Source organism: Lissotriton helveticus, chromosome 1_1, assembly GCF_964261635.1.
Source record: "Lissotriton helveticus chromosome 1_1, aLisHel1.1, whole genome shotgun sequence".
In the NCBI taxonomy this organism is placed as follows: Eukaryota; Metazoa; Chordata; class Amphibia; order Caudata; family Salamandridae; genus Lissotriton; species Lissotriton helveticus.
This window is the reverse complement of record NC_136057.1, coordinates 270,962,375-270,985,691: the sequence shown is the minus strand read 5'-3', so window position 1 is coordinate 270,985,691 and position 23,317 is coordinate 270,962,375. Positions and strand designations below refer to the sequence as shown.

General features: G+C 44.5%; 1 protein-coding gene across 1 annotated transcript in view; it reads left to right on the top strand.

Moving 5' to 3' along the window:
- OSBP (oxysterol binding protein) overlaps positions 1–23,317 on the top strand; it is a 460,407-nt gene that overhangs the window by 173,191 nt on the left and 263,899 nt on the right. Inside the window, exon 3 of the mRNA XM_078666627.1 lies at positions 17,962–18,212. Within this exon, the coding sequence (XP_078522753.1) occupies positions 17,962–18,212 (251 nt within the window). The remainder of the gene's footprint in view (positions 1–17,961; positions 18,213–23,317) is intronic.

The window sequence follows — 23,317 nt, the reverse complement described above, 5'->3', positions numbered from 1 at the left end:
CTTGTGTCCTTGGTCCGGAGATCTTTCTCTCCGCCGAGGAGACCTTCCCACGGACTGGAATCTTTTTTCTTTAGGAGTGGATTGTTTATTTCCATCCCAGCTCTTTTTTTGAGTGTTTAGATTATTTTTAATAAATACTTTTTCAGGTTTTTCAATAAGTTGGGGTTTCACCGGTTTTCCACCCAAACTATCTCTTCCTAGTTCTTCATAGGATTTTTCTATGATTCTGGCAATTTCAAATGGTTGGTCTGCTATATCTGTCTCTTTCAACCTCTGGCGGATCGCCACATTTGCTGCTTCTCCCTTTATATTGGCTAATAATATTGCCGAGACCTGCTTGAAGTCTTTTAGTAATTTCATACCAAGAGTTAAAGCAGGTTCTGGACCGTATTCATCTTGAATTTGTTTTAGCACATCTGGTATTACTGACATGGATGGAACACCATGTGTTTTTGTGTAAATGGAAGCAAAGACTGTACCCCAAGTGTCACAGTCCTCCACATGTGGTGCGATTCCCATTGGAAGACAGATAGTCAGAATCCTGTGTTTCTGAACCGGGGTGGTATCTGGAAATACCGCCTCTATTTGAGTGATTTTTTGTGCTAACCAGAATGGAATTTGTTCCCGTTTTGCGGGTACTTTACCTAGACAGGACTGTATGTTCTGTGGTGTAATTTTATTTGTGTTCCCCTGGTGAGGGATCAGCTGTGGAATTTTAATAGCTGGTTGGACTGTTGAAGTCTGCATTACATATTGGACTAATTGTCTATGTATTTTAATTAATTGTTTTAGCTGTGCTAAAAGTTCTGGTGCAGACATTTCTTCAATGTCTGGATGTGGTGTGTATCCGGCTACGACCGGCCACGTTGCTCCTGGTCTACCTAGTGGACCGAGCCTGGTGATGTGATTATTATGTTTTAGGGCGCCATTAAACCAGAGCAGGTGCTCTTGGTATTTGAGTGGTATTTCCACGTCCTCGAAAGGAGTGTACTCATTAGGAGGTTCCTCTATTTTGTAATAGTGGAAGTCCTTTGTTACAGCGTTTGCTGCTGGAAAGTTTATCCATGAATAGAATACCTCTGTCTGCCGATATTCGTGTGCCTCAATTACGAATATGACTGTACCACCTCTCGGTGTCAGCCCATTTTCTATAAGTTTTAAAGTTATAGATTTCCTTATGTTGACCGGGATGAGTATTGCCTCCGGGTCTTGCTGTAGGAGACTATTGTCAGCCGCTAGGAGTTGAGCTGCTATTCTAGCTGTCTCCCTTTCTTCTTCAGCTTGTGACATTCTAATGTCAAGAAAGTTATTTTATTTATTTGCAGATCAGGTTTCTATGGAAACAAAGATTAGATGCACAATATTTTGGAACAGTGTATCCTTCAACGTTGAATAAACCAAGAACCATACATAGGAGTCTCCTCCTACTAAGTTTTGGCGGATTTAACCTTTCACCCACTCCAGACGTCTTTGGAGTATTATGGGGAAAAGGGGTCTGTGTGAAAAAGCACGACTGAGTTACTCTAATGTCTTACGTTAGATTTATCGCCTATCCAAACAGTTGGGCGTCATGTAGTGTAGTTCCTATTATCCCAATAGGCTCTGCGCATTGGAATAATATCTTCAATAGTATAGACGTAGGACAGAGGTTAGCTAGGTCTTCTACTGACGATATTAGACTTAAAGTTATGTGTTTGCCAGCTAGCTCAGAGTTCACTAGAAACTTTCTCGAATAGACAAGGAGGAGTTTAACCTCCCTGGATGGACAAGAAGGGATTTAGTTTCTGACAACCATAGAACATGACAACTTTGTTCTCCCCTAATCAAGAGTGTATCTCTAGAGTCGTGTGAAAACAAAAGACAACTTATTTTACTCAGTCAGTTCAGTGCATTCTTAGTTTCACCAGATTGTAGAGAAAAGGAAGAGACGGGCGTGTTCAATAAAAAGATGTTATTTATTGATCAGTCTCTTTTCTCATACAAGAGAAATGAATCGCTATTATTGCAATACTTATCGTTAAGTAAAGTGCATACAGTAATAACAATTATAAAATAATACTGTAAAAGCATTGATATGGTTTCTTAGCCATATGATACTTAAAATGGATAAAATAGATACATACATATATACATTGACTAATCGTACTCAACTGGTGCTTCTAACTACGCCTACCCCAATGTACCTGACCTAAGCCTAATACGTGGGCGGGAGTAGATAAGTAGCAGTTTAAGTTAAGTTTGCTTTGCCAAGGGTCTGCTTCAAGAATTCTCTGCAAGGGGTTATTCAGTTCAGTACCTGGGATTTAGAAGGCTGGAGGGCTGGTATCTCTATCTCAGGGCTTGATATTCCAGCTGCCTGCAAGGGCGGCTGGAAGCGCCGGAGCTGGATTTCTCGGCAGGAGAAAAGGCAGCGTCTCTCTCTCAGCGCGTCAGAAAGGAGGGGCAGCGTCTGTGGGCTTCGCTGTCAGCTGGGCTCCTCGGCAAGTCTCGCTGCTCCAATCTTGTCACCACCTCGTGTGTTTGCTTAAGGCAATGTCAGTATTATTTATACCTGAAAGGTGCCGAGATTGACGTAAGGATGGACATAAATACGTCAATAAGGATGTCATACGAACTGATCGTTCGCACATTCTTTACTGAAGTTCTCGGCTAAATCAAAACAATGGCTGTGGGGATTTCCCAGGTCGTGGTAGGTTTGATTTGTTTTGAGAACACCGTATGCCTATTAGGGGGCTGGAGAAATAGTGCTTGCCTAATGAGATGGCATGCGCTATGACCTAATCAGATAACGGGCTTCTGTGCCGTTGTATGGCTAATCAGATAACTGGTTTCTGTGCAGTTGAATGGCTGCTAGTTAATTATTAACCAGACAAGGGTCAGAAATAGGGGGATCGATACAGTACCCATAGTAAATACATCACACAACATCATGCTAGAACGCACTACCACCAGTTACGACCTGGACGAGGGGCCTCCATGCAAACAACCCCGTCGGCTAAACAGCAGCCAAAACAGTGAGCGCTTGCTTCCTCCAACTCTGTTACCCGCTCCAGTTGGGGGAAGTATAATGGTTCACTTGTACGAGTGGCACAAAATAACAAAGAAGAATTGGGTGCTCAATATTGTGTGGAATGGGTACTCAATCAGATTCAAATCCCCACCACCTGCCATCCCCCCTCGGAGGTCTTCAGTACATTAGCTAAAGCTACTTAGAGGGGATGTCTCCATCTTGTTACAAAAACACGGCAACAAAAAAGTTCCCTGGCTACAATATCGACAGAGGATTTATTCCTGTTAGTTCCTGGTTCCAAAGAAAGGTCCAAACAAGGAGTACAGGCCTGTACTCAATTTCAGACTGTTAAACAAATTAGTTCTCAAGGAAAGATTCAGGATGTTAACACTACACAAAAATGTTACACACATCCGTCAAGGAGACTGGATGTGCTCCATAGACCTTCAGGTCTCTTATTTTCACATCCCAATTCCCCGAAAGCACCAGAAATGTTTACGATTCAAGGTTGCGTCAGAGCATTTCCTGTACAAAGTCCTTCCTTTTGGACTCAAAACAGCCCCCACACTTTTCAAAATGAATGGCGGTTGTAGCAGATTTCCTGTGCAAGAAAAAGATTTTTGTTTACCCTTATCTAGACGACTGGCTTCTCAAGAGTGCCTCTCCAAGTCTTCTGCAAGAACATCTGCAATACTGCATTCAAGTTTTAAGTCAGTTGGGTCTTTGTGTCAACTACAAGAAGTCTATTCTCAATCCAACTCAGAGAATCCACTACTTGGGCGTGACCCTAGACTCCGCAAGCGGGTTTCAATTCTCCACAAATGTCGCACTCTCCTCTGCACACTTCATCCCACTGCCAGACAGCCATCCTCTCTGCTGGGCTTGATGGTGTCTTGCATATTCATTGTCCCCAATGCCAGGCTACAGATGAGACCATTACAACAGGTTTCAGAGGATCAGTGGTCTCAAGTCTCCAACTTCCCTAAGATGGTGGATGTAGATTCCTCATTTGTTGAAAGGAGTCCCGTTCCACCAGGAACTCCCCAAACAAACACTTGTCACAGATGCCTCTCTCCAAGGCTGGGGAGCTCACATGCGACCTCTTCGTATTCAAGAGATGTGGTCAGAAAAGGAAAAAACCTACCAGATCAACATGTTGGAACTAAGAGCTGAACATCTGGCGCTCAAAGCGTTCTTTCCCTCCATAAAATCACGTTCCCTGTGTGTTCGGATAGACAATACCACAAATATGTAGTACCTGAACAAACAGGGCGGGACCAGATCCAGACCCCTATCTCTGGAGGCTCAAGCGATTTGGAAATGGCTACTGGCGATGAACCAGTCCATATCAGCAATGGACGATCTAAGACGCAACTTCGAAGCGCACAACTGGGTGCTAAAAGACAAGGTTACACACAACATTTTCACAGATGGGGTTACCCAGATATCAATCTATTTGCAGGTGTGGCAAACGCAAAATGCCGCATCTTCGCATCCAGGTACCCTCAACCAGGTTCCAGAGGGAATGCACTTTTGATCGATTCTATGCTGTTCCACCAGTTCCTCTCATACCACTGGTGATCAACAAACTTCAGATCCAGGATCGGGATGATCCTGATTGTGCGGGACAGCAAAAGATTTCGAAGAGTACTTTGCAGTGCTGAACAACAGCGTCAAACAACTGAACACAACTGAAGTTCACATATGAAATAAGTAGTGAACGTGTTGTATTCTTAGATACGGAAATTTATATAAAGAATAACCAGATCCACACTACCTTACACAGGAAAAACACAGCCACCAATGCAACGTTGGAGGCGTCCAGCTTCCACCAGGATTCCCTGATCTCAAGTATCCCCTATGGGGAGTTCTTGAGGATAAGACAAATATGCAGTGAAGACACGGAATGGTTAAAACATGGAGCACACACAGGGGAACGCTTTAAAAAAAGAAAATACAACAAGAAGACAGTGCAGAGATGTTGGGAAAGAACCAACAAGAGATCTAGGGATGAATGTTTGTCCACAAAACAAAATGACGAATTGCCAGAAAAAAACAAATAGTGGGGATCCTTAGAAAAAACTGGAAAATACTCCAATTGGACAACACTGTAAGACCAGATGTAGGAAAACACCCAAAAGTGACATACAGAAGAGCTAAAAATTTAAAAAACCATCTAATTCATAGTCACTTTAAACCCAGGAAGAAGGAAGGAACATGGCTCAATACAAGGGGCTTTGTAAAATTTCATATGTGCAAAGTCTGTCAAATTGCCAAACAAACAAAGGAGATCAAAATGAAGAACAATAGAAACTGGGAAATCCGTCAATTAATAATATGCAGTGTATATTGTAGAGTGCCCTTGCCCACTAAAATATGTGGGGAGCACCATCTTTGAACTAAAAAAGCGAATATTGGAACATGTAAGGGCCACAATACACAAAGATCGAGCAAATGCGGTGGCTAAACACATGGAGCGCTATCCCCAGGGAGACTGGAAACAGCTAAGATTTTACGGTATAGCTACGATTCCAAAGAAAGATCGAGGTGGCGACCGAGAGAAACAGCTGCGCCAAAAAGAATCACGTTACATCTTGCAATTAAGAACACTGCATCCTTTTAATCTTGACCAATCAGAAGAAATCTACATTCATTTGTAACTGAAGAGCCAGTAAATTAAGAACGTCATGAGTCGTGAACAGAGAAAAAAAGACAAATCAGACACAGATAAAGATTATAATAAAAAGAAAAAAAGAAGAAAGCGTGCACCGCACACAAAAAAGGTGATCAAAATGGGGGGGAGATACAACACACAAAAAAAGAAAAAAGCCCTAGAAACAAGTGGCAACCAAAGCACAATAAATGGGCATCACAAACAACTGATCAAAAACCAATACCCATTGGAGGGCAAAATGCATTATGGGTAACATTAAGTACAAAGATGTCATGCATGACAATTCAAAAAGTGAGTGTGGCCCGATAGAATTTCTAACGATACTCATTGTCAATCAATCAGAGGAATAACATAGAGGACTGAGCAGTGACAAATGAATTGTGCTTTAAAGAGGAATTATTGCAAAATAAAATTATGCCAATCTACCAGAGGAATAATAAAAGAGAACTAAGTTGGGAAGAATGAATTGCGTGTTCCCTGCCAGGAGGAGAATTGGGGATGACAGCAGTTGGGAGATGAGGATCCTGTAGCGGGGCGGTTTTGCCAGATGCCAGCTTGGGGTCTGTTGTTTCCCCAGTCTAAGAAAAGTCCTACTTGGAATACTGGCATCTCTGGTGACTGGGCACTGCGGACGCCTACGCGGAAGCGGTGAGGAGTGTTCGGCATCTTTTTGTTTTCATTCTCGGATCTCCTTCGGCCCTGTGTTTATGCCCATTTTTCAAACATTTATTTAGTGCTGCTAGTCTTCCCACCAACAGCGAGACAATACTGGGGTAAATGACTTTGCCTGCTGCTATTTAAATCTACTGAAGTGTCCTGATTTCGTTATGGTGAAGGCTGTTTGCGGATGTTTGGAAGGATGCCCTAATATATTTGACTTTTCACCGAACGGCCAAGCAGCATTATGGGAGAGGTAGTACTTTCGGGGATAACAGTGTTCACCGGGAGGCTGGCATTTAACCCCGTCGACGCTTATGACGGAATGGTTCCGTCATCAGCGTCGGTTGGGCTGTGCTGATGACGGAACCGTTCCGTCACGACCACACCCGTTTTTCAAACCTTCAGGACAGCGCGAAAATTCGCGCCGCGCTGAAGGTGTTAAGCTGTGACTGTGCACACGTGTTAATTGGCTCAGCGGTGTAAAGGCATTAACCTCAATCTCAAGGCCGTTTGTGTTGAAACTGAGATATCTAAGTGATTGCATCCCGGCACACAGCAATATTTTTTCCGCATTTCCAGCTCACAGGTCAGAGAGCCCCAGGACCTATTCATAACAGAACTAATACTGCGGGCTCAAAGAGGTCTCGCCTTTAAAGTGTGTGGGACAATTGCAGCATGACTTTTTACATTTGGATTTAATTATTTGTTGTATGAAGGGCTTACTTTTCAGAGAGGTTGGCGCCATTCTTAAAACAGGTTAACTGTTCACCCATTAGGCTGGCATGCACTATGTTTATTTCAGGAATTACACAATCTGGTAGTACATTATGCTACTATTTTTTACCATTTACCGCACTTTGCGTTTTATATTTTTTTATAATTTCATTGTGTTATTTCACCAGTCGCATTCCTCGATAGGGTGCTTGAAATGTGTATATTTACATTGCGGAAAGCTTTTAACAATGCATGCTTTAAACATATCAGTATTTCTTTTATGTTTACCATTACCTTAAGGGGGGGAAGGGCTATTTATATACAAATGTGTTTGGCGCCATTTAGATTGAGAAAGCCTTCGGTGAAGGCAAAACGCGTCTCTCTTGCCAGGTGGTCGAGCGAGACCCGAGACATTAAAGAAAGCCATACCTGACTTTCTTGAGTATGTGCCTTCTTCTTAATTGGAGTGGGATGGTGGATTTATACAGATTTATACATTTTCCCAAAAATTCGATCACACTAAAAAACTGAAGATTAATGGCAAAAAAGTAAATCCAAGAGCATTGCAAAGCACATCTCAAATAGAGCAAAACACTGACACAGAAGGTGATACTATATCTTTATCCAGTGTTTCAAGTGCAGATAGCAGTAATCTAGCAAGCTCGGGAAGTAATCTAGTTTTGAATTTAAGCGAAGAGATTGATTTTTTAGTCGAAGACAGGCTGAAAACGCTGCGTCCGAGAATGAAGAATGTTCAAGAAAAAGGAAGAATGCAAGACGCAGGGCAAGAAGAAAAAGACAAAAAACAGCAGCCAAAGAAAAAGCAGTGGTTCAAAAAGAAAAAAAACAATAGATTTAACAATTATGAATCTGTCTACAACCACATTAACGACGGCTGAAGAACAACTACTTGCACTTGGACTCAATTTCTGTCCGAAAAGCTCTTTTAACTATGCTAACACAAGGGCCGATGTTTTCAGTTTCATTAGAAAATTAAAAAAGGTGTTCACTATCAAAGAAGGAGGAAGCAATGATAATCAAGTCAATAATATACAGCTAAATGACCCACCACTACACGTGATACAAGTAGTGGGTGCAAAAAGTTTATTGACCCTCCATGATTTGTCAGGAACAGGATCAGATCAAGTCGAACTGTCTGAAGAAGGAACAACAAGCACACAAGAGCGCCTTGGAGCTATAGAAGTGAAACCGAAAGTGCATAAGATGGTCTCACCCACACCAGGCAGGCCTATAATTTCCGCAGTTAATAGCGGGGCGGAACATGTGTCCCAATATATAGATTTTTACCTCCAGGACCATGTAAAAAGTCTCCAAAGTTATGTGAGAGATACCGGTGATTTTTTAAACAAACTTGATAGCATCAAGTGGAACAGTGATTGGTGTCTAATTACATTAGACATTGAATCGCTTTACACAAGTTTTGAACATGAGGCAGGCCTACGTGCCGTCAATTATTTCTTAGGTACCAAATCATGTGAATATTATAGTCACAATAAGATGATTTGTGAATTGACCCCTTGGTGTCTGAATAATAACTATTTCTTGTACAATAAAGAATATTGGAAGCAGGAACGAGAAGTAGCAATGGGATCGTGTTTCTCCCCCAGCTATGCGTGCTTGCACGTAGGCTGGTGGGAGAAACAGGTCCTAGAGGGCACACATAACATCAACAAAGTGAAATATTGGCTTCGCTTCATTGATGACGTTTTTGCAATATGGAAGGGGGATGTAAAAAGTGCAGAAGAGTTTGTAAAAAGTTTAAATGTGAATTCATGCAATCTACATTTCACATCAAATATTAGTGTATCTACTGTTGAGTTTTTGGATGTGCGTGTTAGTCACTGACAACAATTTAGAAACAACTTTGTTCAGAAAGAAGACTGCTGGCAATAGCATTTTGCATGCCAGCAGTAGTCATCCCCGTCATCTAATCGAAAGTATTCCTGTAGGTGAGCTACAAAGACTAAAACGCATTTGTAGCGGCCAAGAAAATTATGAGCGATGTGCAAAGGAAATGATGGACTGACTTAGTGATAGAGGGTATTCCAAAACTACCCTTTCCAGAGCCTCGGCTAAAACTGAGGAACGATCACGGGATTCACTATTGACCCCGAAAGATATAGTGGTTAGCAATGTTAATGAAAGTCGTCAACTTATAACCACATTTAGCAAGCAAGAAAGAAAAATTAAAGCCATCGTCAAAAAGAATTGGCCTATTGTCCTGACTGACGGTGTACTTGCCAGCAGATTACCAGAGTTACCATTAATCACCTTCAGGCGAGCAAGATCAATGAGGAACCAATTAGTCAGATCGAACCCAGAAATTAGAACAGACGGGACGAGGTTCATGCAGAGAAAGGGGTTTTACAAGTGCTCATCATGTAGAGCATGCAGGTTTGGCGTAAATACGACCCATTATACTACCCCATTTTCAGATAGGAGTGTTGCCATTAAGGTAAGTTACGGATGCCACACTGAGTATGCTGTATATGTTCTGGCGTGCACCTGTGGGCTTCGCTACGTGGGTAGCTTGAAGCTGCAGGAGCATTTCGAAATATTGCAGCATCTCAGGGCAATCGTCAACAATGACGCAGCATACCCGGTGGCGAGACATTTTAGAATAACACACAACAATGATTTGAACTGTCTATCCTATTTTGTAATTAATGCAGTAGCACCACTGCACAGAGGGGGAGACAGGGAAACATTGTTAAGAAGATTGGAAACTCAAATGATAGTTGTTAGACAGTAAGAATCCCAATGGGTTAAATAACACCGAAGATCTGCATTATTGTTTATTGAACTCCAGTGAAAGTACAAATTAGAGCCAGGATTGAGCACAATAAAATCAAGTGTTTCCAGTAAAGTAAAATCTAACAGTGTGTAGCGTATTGCATTCATGCAGAAATAATGACTCTCGATTTATAGAATAGGTTGTAACTCCAAGGAATTAAGGTTTTCTGATATATTGCACTTTTGAAATATGTATAGACTCATATGAAGAGTCAGGAAGCTATGAGGATTTGCTTACATAATTTTACAGAAATTTATATATTTATGGTTTTACAATATAAATTATATTTATGACATTTTTAGTAATGAGCAAATATGTACATATTTTAAGTTGTTTATATAATTTGGAATGTCGTGTATTGGTCTATTTATTGCGGATTTTTGCACAAGGATTTCTGAACTAATATGGAGCTAGTGCAACAAGGCATTTAAGCCGATTATGAGAGTCCATGTTTACATATTTATATTAATGTATGACGAGTGAACAACAACAACTTGTTTCACTGCACTGAGAAAACAAGAGGCAAATTGCACCAGTATGTCTTTTATGTCTATGCTTAAATACATCACATGATCATGTGCACTGTGGGCGGGCAGTTTGTAAGAATTTAAAAATACCACATTGCTGCTTAAACTTTGTGTGAGCAAGAGCACGGCTGTGCTCGAAACGCGTCGCAGCAGAGCGGGGAAACATTAAATACCTTCCTGCCTGGTTGCTTGTGGTCCGCCTCTTTCATTTTTCCTGAAATGGTAGTTTGGAGGATTGTTGCTGGAGAAAAACGCGAGTTTGTCCCATTTTTCTACCTGCTGGGAGATTTCGAATGGGGGTTTAAATGCGGCGTGGTTCTGCCACGGGGATTCACGAACCGGCAATAGAGCGCTGCATGCCCCGGTAAAAAGGAACCAAGGAGATATATATATATACACATATATATATATATATATAGATAGAGATATAGAGATATATATAGAGATATATATAGATATATAGAGATATATATAGATATATAGATATTTTTTGATGAGTATACCCCTGGAGGAGAACTAGGGTTACAGGTAAGTAACTTATCCTTGTTCTACTTGTCTCCCCATAAAAACTGGCTGGGCACCGCTGTCTGTGACACAAAACGCCCAAAAACCCGACTTGGAGGCATCATTTATTTATTTATTTATTTATTTTAAGGTTTTATAGAGCGCGTAGTAACCCTAGAGCATCCCAGCGCTAGAACCAGAACTCAGGAGAGGTCAGAATCGAAGGGGGGGGATTTAAGGAAAGAGAAAGGTTTTCAAGGCCTTCCTGAATTGGAGAAGATTAGGTTCAGTTCTCAGTCTCCGAGGAAGGTTGTTCCAGTGTTTGGCCGTGTGGACCGAGAAGCGGCGTCCTCCGGACCGGGCCTTTTTGACTCTGGGAACAGTGATGAAGTTCTCTCCGCCTGAGCGGAGGACCCTACTCGCATTGTAAGGGATGATGAAATCCTTGAGGATGGGTGGGCCTTTGTCATGGAGGGTCTTATGGGCCAGACAGAGGGCCTTGAAAGCCACCCTTTCTCTGACTGGGAGCCAATGCAGGAGCTTCAAGGCTGGCTTTGCCGAGGATCTGGCGGGGGTGTCGGTAAGTAGGCGGGCCGCGGCGTTTTGGACTTTCTGCAGGGTATTGAGGGTGGCTTCGGGGGCACCCAGGTAGATTGCGTTGCAGTAGTCCAGCCTCGCCATAATGAGGCCCTGAATCAGGAGTTTCTTGGAGGTAGCGGGGAGCAGGGGGAAGACCTTTCTGCAGGCCCTAAGGAGTCCAAAGCAGATTCCTGCTGTTTTTTTGGCCTGTGATCTGAAGCTCAGGTCCTTTTCGAGCCATACGCCCAGGCTCTTGACCTCCTCCTTCGGTGTAGGGGGGTCACCTAGACAGACGGGCCAGATGTCAGGCGGCAGGGAGGGCTCTTTATGTCCGAGCAGCAGGATCTCGGTCTTGGACCCGTTCAGTTTCAGTGCCGAGGAGTTCATCCAGTTATGAATTTCCGAGAGACAGCTGTGAAGGTCGGGTGGGGATTGGTGCGGGTGTGAGAGGGTTACCACCAGCTGGGTGTCGTCGGCGTAGTTGATAATCGAGACGCCGAACGGGTTGACCAGTTTCTCCAGCGGGGACATATACACGTTAAATAACGTAGGGCTAAGGGATGAGCCCTGCGGTACTCCACAACGGAGGGGGATTGCGGGGGAGTGGCTGTCATTCTCCCAGACTTGGAAGGAGCGTCCGTCTAGGAAAGATTTTAGCCACTTCAAGGCCGTGCCCCTTACTCCGATGTCTCCCAGTCGTTGGATTAGGGTGTGGTGGCTCACAGTGTCGAAGGCCGCACTGAGGTCCAGGAGGATCACTGCCACTGATCCTCCCGTGTCCAGAATGCTTCTGGCCTTCTCCACTGCTGCCAGGAGAGCTGTGTCAGTGCCCTGTCCTGGACGAAACCCTGTCTGGGAGGTCCCGAGTAGGTTGTTGCTCTCAAGGAATAGTGATAGTTTTTTATTCACTAGCTTCTCCGTGATCTTGCTATTTCCTGGGAGGAGGGAGATAGGTCTGTAGTTGGCTAGGTCCAGGGGGTCTAGAGAGGGTTTCTTTAAAAGGCCTTTGACCACTGCCGCCTTCCAGCTAGGAGGGACTAGACCCTGCGAGAGGGAGGAATTAATGAGGGACGTGAGGGGGGGGAGGATGGTGCTAGACACTTTTTCAGAAAACGGAGGGGGGCGGGATCGCGAGGAGAGCCACTTTTAATTGTAGCCAATGTCGCGGCTACCTCTTCCGTAGACACTGGGCCAAAGGTGTCCAGAAAGGGTAGGTTGCCATCAGGGGAGTGAGGGCAGTAAATGGGAGATTTAGAAGGATCCCCGCCCAGGTTGTCAGCCGTGATTGGGGGTAGGTCCGCGAGAATTTTTTGGATTTTCTCGTCGAAGAAGGTGGAAAGTTTAATGCATTTGCTTTCCGCTGCTTTGGGGTCCAGAGGTTTTACTGGGGGGTCTGGGGCCTGGAGGAGTTCCTTAAGGACGGCAAAGGTTTCATGTGCCGAGCAGGAGGCGTTTTTAATTCTATCTTCGTAGAAGGCGCTTTTAGTATTGAGGAGTTCCGTTTTATAGGATTTTAAAGAGGCCCGAAATATATCTTTTTTGTCTGCCTTTTTATCTTTCCTCCATAAGCGTTCGTTCCTCTTACATTCCTTCCGTAGTAAGTTTAATTCGGGGGTGTACCAGGGGGAAGGGGTGACTCTCTTGGTACGTTTGAGGGTGCTGGATTTCGGGAGGATGTCGTCCAGAGATTGGGAGATCCATGTGTCAAATTTGGTGTCAGCAGTGATAGTGTCTTGAGAGGGGGGAGGGGTATCTTCACTTAGTTTAGCTGCCCATTCCTCTGGGACCAGTTTATGCCAGCGTCTAATAAGGGTTCTGAATTTAGGAGGTTGAGGTGGAGGGATGTTAATGTGCCATTCGAAGGGGACCAGGAAGTGGTCGGTCCAAGGGAGGGGGACGTGGGGGCGAGTGCTCAGATCTTGGATGTTAGTGAATATGGGATCGAGTAGCTGTCCTTTGTCGTGAGTCGCCTGTGCGTTTTTTAGGCCGAGGCCCATAGAGGAAAGATCTTGTAGGAGTTCTACAGCCTGTTTGTCGACCGGGTCCAGGAAGTGGATATTGAGGTCCCCCAGTAGGAGATAGTTGGAGGAAGTCGTGCAATCCATGGTGATGTGGTCAGTGAGTTTGCTAGGAAAATCGGTGAGTTGGCCAGGGGGGCGATATACAAGCATTCCCGACAGGGATGTTACTGGGGAGATTTGGATGGAGAAGTGGCAGCTTTCACAACCTTTGATGTTACCATCCGAGATTCTACAGGAGAACACGTCCTTAGATATTATGGCTAGGCCGCCTCCTCTACCAACTGGTCTATTCAATGAGCAGATTTGATAGCCCGGAGGGAGTGCTAGGACTATATCAGGGCCATTGTTGTGAGTAAGCCATGTTTCAGTGAGAAACAGAATGTCCATAGCGTGGTTTAGAATCAAGAGGTTAATTTCATGCGCATGTTTAGCGAGCGATCTGCAGTTGAGGAGGCCTAGTTGTAGTCCGCCTGGTGCCGAGTCTGTGCCAGGAGGGTTGCAGAAACTGCAGCCGGTAAAAGGATTGTCGCCCGAATAGGTGTAATTGCAGAGGGGGTGTTTTTGTGTGTTCAGGGCCAGGAGCCTGTCCCGGGTGTAGTTCGGGCATTTCGTGACAGAAATGGGCAGAGTAACTGGGCCCGGGTCCGGCTGGGCCCGGACGGGCTTGCCTTTGGCGCGCCTTCGGCGCGCTGACGGCGCGCCCGCTGCGCCCGTCCGCTGCGCGTCCGAATGCGGCACATGATTTTATACCGACAGGGGGGGCGTGGCCAAAAGTAGTGGGCGTGGCCTGTAATCAGGCTCACTCGCTAATGGCGGTGAAGGAGACTTTTCTTCCCCGTGGCAGCGTTTAGGTTGGCTGCACGGGTGTTTTCAGAGTCTAGGTGAGTGCCCCTAACAGGTTAGTGGGAGGTGTACAAATTCTAAAATCAATTTACACACACTTTAAAAAAAACATAACATTTTTCATACAATTTTTCAGCAGAGCTCCCGGCTGTGCCTCAGGAGTATAGGTTCTGAGAGAGACTGGGCGTCGGCGCTTTAAGTAGTCAAGGGGGCGTGGCCAAAAGTAGTGGGCGTGGCCTGTAATCAGGCTCACTCGCTAATGGCGGTGAAGGAGACTTTTCTTCCCCGTGGCAGCGTTCAGGTCGGCTGCACGGGTGTTTTCAGAGTCTAGGTGAGTGCCCCTAACAGGTTAGTGGGAGGTGTACAAATTCTAAAATCAATTTACACACACTTTAAAAAAAACATAAAATTTTTCATACAATTTTTCAGCAGAGCTCCCGGCTGTGCCTCAGGAGTATAGGTTCATATTTCACCCAGCAGAATCTACACATTTTTTCCCCCAAAATACGGGTAGCTGGGGATTTTATGCCCTAGCTCATCAGGTTTTCTTACTCCCCAAACCTCAGGTGTAGGCTAAAAACATACATTTTCCTCAAATTTCTGTGATGGAACTGTCTGGAATTTCCTGGGAGCCATACATGTTCTACCACCCAATGTTCCCCCATGTCTCCTGATAAAAATGGTATCTCACTTGCATGGGTGGGTTTAGCGCCTAAGACAGAAAATGGCATAAACCACACCATGGATAGATCAAATTTTTCCTCTTAAAACCAACCCTGTTGGGCCCCTAGGGAAAAATACCAATCCTAGACATTTCTGAAAACTAGACAACCCGGGGAGTCCAGTGTAGGGTAATGTGATTCTCACCAGGTTGTCTTACCCAGACACCCTTGTAAACCTCAAACTTTGCCAGAAAATACACATTTTCCTCACATTTCTGTGAGTGAAAGTTTCTAGAATCTGTGGGAGGGTTGAATTTCCTGCCACCCAGCATTCCTCAATGTCTCTCGATAAAAATAGTACATTACATGTGTGGATCGGCTTAGACCCCGCATATGGAAAGGTCCCAAAATGCAACATGGACAGATCAACTTTTTCCGCTCAAAATCAACCCTTTTTTTTTACATTTAGGTAGCTGTATATTTTGGGCCTGGCACCAGGAGAATCCTACTAAGCAAGACATTTCTGAACACGAGACACCCAGGCAAGTCCAGCGTGTGGTGACTTGTGTGGCTCTCATCAGGAAGCTCTTGCAAGCTGCAAACCTTGACTAAAAACAAACATTTTCTTCACATTTCTCACGGGGAATCTCTTTGACCTTGATTTGATCCGTTCCTGTCGCAGGCACTGGGCCCAGCCACACAAGTAGGAACATGTTTTTATCTTAACAAGAGGGGGAGAGCTGGGTAGTAGGAATGTTCTGGATCCCCGTGGTTTTTGGAAGTTTGTCACAGAAAAGCAAGAAAATTATGTGGGTTTTTTTAGGCAGCGTTTGAGGTATGGAGAGCATTGTGGGTAAAGAGATGTCATTGGATCTGTCAATGTCAAGTTTTCAAGAGATGTCTGTGCCTGATCCCCAGGTGGCGGCCTACCCAAGCTCAAACGTGTAGCCATTCAGCACTGCAAGTGGGAGGATATTGGAATTTAGCCCCACTCTCCTGGTTCATATGTAAAAACAGCACGCAAAGGAAAAAAATGTCCTCTTGCCTGCCATTGGGATGGGGATGTCTTAGTCTGCAGGTAAGCAGGAAGACTGTTAAGGCTTTAGGGGTGATGGTGAGGCCTGATGTCATGGGCCAGAGCCCACTCGATTATATTTAAAAAAAATATTCTTGCTATCCAGTGGGATTGTTGCCTCCCTTCCAGCACTTGCCATCTGCACAAATTGGGAGAAACCTCCCTCTCCACCCTTGGGAGGACAAAATACTGGTTTTCCACCTTTTGAGGTGTTTGTGTGGCCAAGTGTCAGAGTGCAACACCTACATCCCTTTCTTCTGCCCCAAATGCAAAATCCTGATTGTTGAATGAAATTAGGGCTAATCACTCCCACTTTTGGGAGGCTTTGGAGCACACATCCTTGCCCAAGGGATTGCTACAACTGCTAAAAATCGCTGGTGTCTAGTCATTGGATCACTGCCTGGTAATCACCCTCCGGCAGCTAGCCCCAAGCAGGAATCCACTGGGTAGATACCATTGGAAAGAAACTTCACTTTCCAACATTACTTCCCCAACTCAATCCGTGGAAAATAAAGTTTAATATGGTAAAAACCATGATTTTCCAAATACAATTTGGCAGCCACCATTATGATCCCTTAAAAGGCACAATATTTTTCCAGAAAAAAAAAGTTCTTGTTGATAAAAAAAAAACAGTGGACAACAAACAGTTGCTACAGATCTTTCTAAAGATCAAGCCTCTGCGGCCAGCCATCAATGCCCATGGCCAAATGATTTGCACAGCTGGTGTTGGTCGTCTGTAGTGGGTTGAGGGCTAGACTAGACTGACGGTTAGGGCTTGCGGCCAATTCCTAGTGCAGCAAAGACTTGGCTGCTTGTGGAGGGTGGTTGCTGTGCCGAATTAGTATGTGGCAGGTGAAAAACGTGCATAAAAATGACAATATATATTTACTGAAAAAATAGTTAAAAGCTAATTATTTTTGGGCATATTCAAAAGTGAAAGCTCCCTACAAATTGGCTGTTCGATTATGGTAACACAAACTGTAAATCATGCTGCGAATTGTGCTCCATTCAGCCTCCAGGTTGCTACTGCCACAGGATAAAAATGCTGGCTGCCAAGAACAAAACCTGATTGGTGTTTCTGCTGCTGTACTACTTTGTTCAGGAAGCTCTTTCTCACTAATGATTTTACAGCCAGATATTGTGGGAATTAACAGTGACTTAATCATTTCGCATTGGTCTATTTCTTGGGCCACCACTTGATTGCCCTTTAATTGGGGGTCGAGGTCTTGCCAGTTTTTGCCTTTTGACTTCGTTCTGCTGTCTTGTATGTCTGTTTATATAGGGGTGTACACTTAGCAGGTCGTTTTCTTTTGACTTGCTGAGTTGTGATAATTTGAAATTGTGTACAATGTTTTTTGAGGTGTGTAATTAAAGAGTCCTCTCTCCCCCTTCCTATGTCTACCAGGTTTCTTTTTAAATGCACCCTATGAACTTTTGCTCCTTAATTATAAATATAATTTGCTGCAACATAGACGTTAAAAGTGTTTGCCTGACCTTTCAAATGAAATATCTGTAAGTGAGGTGAGATTGTCGGATTTTCTTAAAATATTGGCAGGCTTTACTTTTGGGCCATAACACCATCCTTGCACATATGAGATATGACCAGTCTTTAGGACAACTTTGTTGGCTTGAACAAACGTGGAGCATGAGTTTCCTGCGGCGACCACAAGATAAAGTGCAAGTCCTCCAGCTGGCTTGTTATTTATTGGTGGAGCATTGGGAGCTTGTGATGATTGGAAGAGACTGCATTACTCCGATACTGGGACAGTGCAGGGCATAAATAGCCTCATAGCATCTTATTTCGTACGTTTGTTTATTCTTACTCCTATTCCATGTTGTTTATCGTTTTATTTTCATTCTGTCCGCCCTCCCTTAAGACGAATCTGGAGATGAAGAGCCTACCTCTCAGTCAGATAAGACTGAACTGAACACTACGCTACGCACACTTTCCAGCAAAGTAGAAGACCTTAGTACCTGTAATGACTTAATTGCAAAGCATGGGACAGCATTGCAGCGCTCTCTGAGTGAACTTGAGTCTCTGAAGCTCCCTGCAGAGAGCAATGAAAAGATGAAACAGGTCAATGAACGAGCTACACTCTTCCGCATCACGTCCAATGCTATGATAAATGTGAGTATAACCAGCACCATTCGTCATTATTGTAATGTGTAGGATAAGAGTTCAAAGCTGTGACAGATTTGTATCCGTACCATTGTTCTTCGTGTGCAGTTAGAGTACGAATTGCATTCCATTACTTGCCACTGCTTCATTCCAGTGGAGTAGCATAACAGTATAGAGCCAGTCAAAGTGCCTGAATCCGGATGTGACATGCATAACCAGATAAGTGCAACAGTACATAACCAAGGCTGATTCGAGTAGTGACTGCATTCCATTTCCTGGTTCAACATTTGAAAACATAATTTTCTGCCAGACGACAATCAAGTCAAATCATTGCCAGACATTAGTGTAGCCGCACTAATCTCTGGCAATGATTTCATTAGCACTTGACACCCCCCGCCCCTACCACCATCCCCACACTCATCAGGCGTTCCATCACTGGTCCTCAAAAGAGGTATAATACAGCATGCATATTAACGTGAGGCTACATAGAAAGCACACATTGACCAAACCTAATTTGCTCTTCGAGTACCTTGAGCATGTACCAGGTTGGTTCTTTGCTCCTAAAGTAATGTTCAACATTGTCCTACCTCATCGCACAATATTAACATGAAGTTCTTAAAATGAGTCCCACATCCGTCAAGGTCCCTATGCTGGGCCAATGGCTGGTCAGGATTAACTTTGATGAAATTATGGCCTCACACGTTACTTAAGCTGAACGTATGACAGTTGGTTCTTATTGTCCCGGAGGTACATACTTCAGCCCCTGTTTTCTCTTCACTGATGTGCGGAGGCCTCCATAGTGGTCAGCTGCATAATTCACCATAGTATCCGTTTCTTCCTCGGTGAAAAGCTCTTGCATTTGAGTGGGATTGTCTGAATCTTTTTGCATCTTGTTGGTCATTGCAGTCCTCTAGCCCCTAACCACACTCAACACAAGGGGAAAAGGGCAAAGCCTTTGTTGTGGTTTGCATTTATGTGCTCTAAGGAGCTGATTTTGCCCATGGCATCAAGGTCTCTGACTAGGCACTTTTCATTTCCTCTTCCTATCCCTGTCTTCATTGAATCACCACAGGAGCCGATCACTAGGTCAGACTACAGCTACCAGGTGCCCATTCTCCTCATACAACATGGCTAGCAGCTTTCACCCCTGACTGCAGGTAGGGTCAGGGCCAGAGTGCATTCCAGACGTGTGTCAAATTTGAACTGTTTTGACTGTAGATTTAAGGCTCTAGGCTACTACCTTAGTTTGAACACTGAGTTTACATCCTATAAGGAATCATTTCTCGTTTTAGGAGGCTCCTAAGGCTAATACCCTTCATCGCCCTGCAAATCAACACATCTCTTCCTACCATCCATTAATGAGAGCCGTGCCTAAATGACTGACGTGTAGCAATTCACTGCCCTATAATCCAAACTTTTTTCAAAATTTGTACAAATGAATTAACTACATAATCTACAGCAGCCTGCTACCTGCCCAAAATTCTGCTCCATGCACCTTCTAAATCTCTCTACCATCTATTGGTCTCTGTAGCCCAAGACTCCTCAAGGAGTTCGCCAGCTTTCCCTTTATAATTCTCAGATCTCCTTATATTTTCCAAACAAGAAAATTCAGAGCCCCTGATTCTACCAATGGGTTCCATGCCTAACCTATCCTTTCTTCACATGTATTGAGAATGGTTCCTCGATTCCATCGTGCCTGAAAATCATGTCTTAGATACCTAAAATGTAGTAACCAGTATCATCTGACATCTCTCTTACCTCACGTTCTTCAACACTGTGTCATTGCAAAAGGAACAGACTTGTAGGCCATCATCTCTGACCAAACCTGTTGAAATGCATCAATTGCTGCAGTCATGTGATTTGACTGAAATACGTCTGTCTGAAAAGTCTGCCTGCTCACAAATAAATCTACTTTCACATGGTCTATTTAATATGTAATTGTTGTAATCTGTCGAGTAGCTTCAATTCCATTTTGCCATAATGTTCTCTAGACCTGGTAAATAGTCTGCTTTCGATGAATTCTTGTGTTCCAGACAGATATGCAATAAGTCATATGCCAATTTTGCCTACTGCCTTGACTGCTCTTTTTTACTAGAGTTTTCTAATTGCAAATTCCTCACCATAGAATATTACCCAGGCATCAGACTCGATCCAGAAAACCTTGAACTGTACCGCTGCACACCAGAAGGCAGTGTCGGTCAGGTTGGCGTCAGACATGACGTCATTGTGCCCATATAGGCACCACCACAACGTGCTCACATCAGTTCTTTTCATTTCGTGCCAACAGTGTGTATCTGGAAAGATACCTCTGTTATTTTTTGACCAACATTTTTGGACTTTTTGTTGAGCCTCTTTGAGGTTTGCTCTCCGTGTGCTAGGGCATATCCCCTGCAAAAACGTCTGGGTTCAAGCTTTACTGTGATTACCAAAACCAGATGTTTTTTTTCAGCTCCCACTTTGAGAGGGTGCCTTCACCAGAAGTAGGGCATGGGGGTTATTCCCGCTACTTTCAAGTGATGAAAAAGGATGAAGGTTTTCGTCTCATTTCAGATCTGCACCTTCTCAAGTACTTTCTGAGGAAAGAGAGATCCAAGATGTTCATGCTGGCTCTGGTTCTGTCTGCTCAGGATCATGGAGACTTGTTGGTAGTGTTGAACCTGCATGACGCATGTCTCCACATCGCCGTCCTGCTAGCCCACAGGTGTTACCTGAGGTTCCCAGTGGGCAAGCACTTCCAGTTTGATGTGCATCCCTTCGGCCTCACCAGTGCGCCTTGGGTGTTCACATTAGTGTTTGACCTTGGTTGCAGCACATCTGGGAAGGTCAGACTTCCAGTCTTTCCCCTACCTCGATGACCTCCTGTTGAAGGTGGGCTTGTCCAAGGGAATTGTTGCCCACCTTCAGACTGAGGTGAAACTTCTGCATTTGCTGGGGTGCACTATCAAAATGCAGAGTTCACACTTTACTCCCTCTTAGACTCTCCCTACCATCTGAGCCAATCTGGACACAGTTCAGTTCTGTGCTTACCCTCTGTACTGGCGGGTCCAGGATATTCAGGCTATGGTTCCTATGTTTCGACCTCTAGCCTGGATTTCCATGAGACCGTTTTGAAGTTTCTAAATCTTGTGGCCTCCTGCGCCCTCCTGGCAAAGCATGCCCCATGGCGTATGCGGCCTCTACGTTGGGATCTTAAAATCCCAGTGGGTGCAGCATCAGATTAATCTCTCCGACCTGGCCAGAAATTGAAAGGAACTGCGAAATATTTGTAGTGATGCCTGCTGAACTGCAATTAAGACAGCAGCCGACCCCTCTTTCTTCTTCACCCAAAATTCACAGTTGTGACAGATGCATCATTTGTGGGTTGGGTCAGCCACCTGGAAGAGGGGGTGATCAGAAAAACCTGATCTGGTGTGGAGTCTAAGCTCGACATCAATCTGTTGGAGTTGAGGGCTATTTGCTTGACATTAAAAGCTGTTAATCAAAGTGCAAGTGGTTCAGGTGTTCACAAACAACACCACTGCCTTTGGTATTGCAACAATCAAGGCTGGGTGAGGTTCTCGTCCCTGTGCCATGAGACACTGTGTCGCTGGACTTGGATAGAGCACCAGGACATTTTCCTGGTCTTGTAGCACCTGAAGGGATCTTTGCACGTCAGGACGGATGAAGTCAATCTCAGATGCCTCGCAGATTACGAACGGTGTCTACATCCAAAGGCGGTGCAAAGTTTCTTCCGAGACAGGGTAGAACCTTGGCTCAATCTGTTTCGCTGCCACAGAGAATGCGCAATGTCAGCACGGTTGCATGCTGTAGTTTCCAAAGGGGCTCTCGGTCGAAGGCACGTTCCGCCTCAAGCGGACCTCAGGACTCCTGTATGCCTTTCTGCTCATACAGCCCTGTCCAGAGTTCTCAAGACCGATCACGCCCAAGTCATTCTAGTGGCTCCAAATAGGGCACAAGGAGTTTTGTATCCCTAACTCCTGAGCATGAACATCTGTCCTCCGGTCAAAGTGCTTCTTTGGGAGGATCTTCTGCCATAGCAACAGGACAACGTCCTGCACCTGAACCTGCAATCTCCACCTTCATGCCTCGAGACTGAGTGGTGACAGTGTGGGGTTTTCGAACCCCCTCCTGAACTTTGTGATGTCATCTTGGCAGCTGGAGATTCATCAACTCTGGGCTCTCAAGGGTTACTTGTCTGCTATTTTAGCTTTTCTGCGGCTGCCAGGGCAACCCTTCCTGTTCCAGTTTGTGACTCATTTTTTGAAAGATTTACCACACTTATTCCCGCCTACTCAGTTTATTATGCCCCAATGGGATCTTAATTGTTTCCTTACTTACCTTGTGTGCTCCCTTTGATCCCCTGCATACCTGCTCTTCGTGTCTTTTCATTATCAAAACTATTTTCCTGTTGGCTATTACATCGGGCATGGGGTCAGTGAGCTTCAGGCTCTGTTGGTTCACCCTCCATACACCAAATTCTTGTGACAAACTCGTCCTTCGGACGTGGGCCTCTTTCCTCCCGTAGATGGTCACTTCTTTTCATTTTGGCCAGATCATCACTCTCTCTGCTTTCTGTGCTCCTTCCAAGGAGGAGGATAGACTCAATCATTTGAATTCTAGGAGATCTCTCGCTTTTTACGTTGGTCTATATTGATTGCACCAAAGACCATCAGTAGATGATCAACAAGTTCACAGAAGTGAGAAGGGCAAGGCCGTTGAAAAATGGACCATCTCCTGATGGATTGTACTGTGCAAATAAAGTGCTATGCACTCGGGAAGAAGCAACCCCCTAAGAGCTTGCCGGTTCACTCCACTAGGGCCAAGACCAACCACTACTGCATTAGCTCGCAGGGCACATGTCCTGGATTTGTGCCACATGGACATCCCACCACATGTTCGCAAAGCACTGCTGCTTGGACAGTCAGGTCTGTCGTGATGGGCATTTTGCCTGTTCAGTCCTCCGAGACTTTTTGGTCTAAGCAAGCCTGCAGTCCGAGCTCCAGGGAAGTGTTGCTTGCATATCTATTCTAATGTGCAGAATCTGCGTTATCAGTAGAAAAAGTTGTTTTAGTAAGGTCTTTTCTGGTAGAGATGCTAAAAACCACAGATTCCTC